Source organism: Penaeus monodon, chromosome 22, assembly GCF_015228065.2.
Source record: "Penaeus monodon isolate SGIC_2016 chromosome 22, NSTDA_Pmon_1, whole genome shotgun sequence".
NCBI classification, from domain to species: Eukaryota; Metazoa; Arthropoda; class Malacostraca; order Decapoda; family Penaeidae; genus Penaeus; species Penaeus monodon.
The window spans coordinates 15,025,641-15,026,521 of NC_051407.1; the positions used below are offsets into that span (position 1 = coordinate 15,025,641).

The 881-nt window shown below is 41.3% G+C and overlaps 1 protein-coding gene across 1 annotated transcript in view; it reads right to left on the reverse strand.

The window, feature by feature from the left end:
* Nucleotides 1–6: 6 nt before the first annotated feature.
* Nucleotides 7–881, reverse strand: part of LOC119586943 — a gene marked incomplete in the record, with an annotated part of 57,379 nt that continues 56,504 nt past the window's right edge. The window contains 1 exon segment of the mRNA XM_037935674.1: nt 7–881. Coding sequence (XP_037791602.1) covers nt 872–881 — 10 coding nt within the window.

Here is an 881-nt window from a genome sequence, read left to right on the forward strand (position 1 = left end):
CTGCGCGCGCGCGTGTTTCTATATGTTGTTTCCATAAGTTAATCTACAGATCCATTTGTTTTGTCTATTTGAATAATAACCTAATAGTATAGCTATAAAACAATCTACTTATCCACCAGCTCAAATTCAAAATGAGAAACAGAGGACAATCTACTATCAAAGAGTTAAAGGAACAGTCAGTAACCCTGTCGACAATTCTTTGCTATTCATATCGCACAAAGAAACAACGACAGAGTTTGATGACTGTTCAATGCACTCAACAACCTTTTTGGTCGCCCAGTATTTAACATCTATCGAATCTAATGGCTTCTTTGTTTTTTTCAGTTTATTATACTGATCACCTGCCCAGTATCAGAATAATCATTATCGGATGCCATTCACTGCACGAACTGTAACACCGAATAATGATTAACTGATAAAGTGTGATCTTTACGTGATCTAGTACCATTTTCTTCGTTAAAGTGATGCTTCAGCTATTTGGCATTTGTAAGTCTAGTATATGTAGTCAATATCCTACAATAACAAAACCCTCATGGATAATAGACGCATTGTCAGTTGATTAAAGGAGAAGGGAAGAATGAGCGTCTTATCATATATTTCATGGTACTAAAAAGGTCTTCTTTACCCATCACACTTTCCTTTCGCTTCTGTTCATTTTTTCCTTCCCCCGCGTTTGTTTCCTCTTTGCCGGAAGTCAGAATGAAGACCTGATGATAACCTTCCACGCCTGAACACTGATTGTCAGACTATCAAGGGGTTAGTAGAGGTTAGATGCAGAGTGCCAGCACTCGGCGTCAAGGAAGCGGGCGGGAACATGGGCGGAGACCGCGCCTCCGTCGCCCTCTGAGGCCTCGCTCGCTCTCGAGGCTCCTTAGCCCACC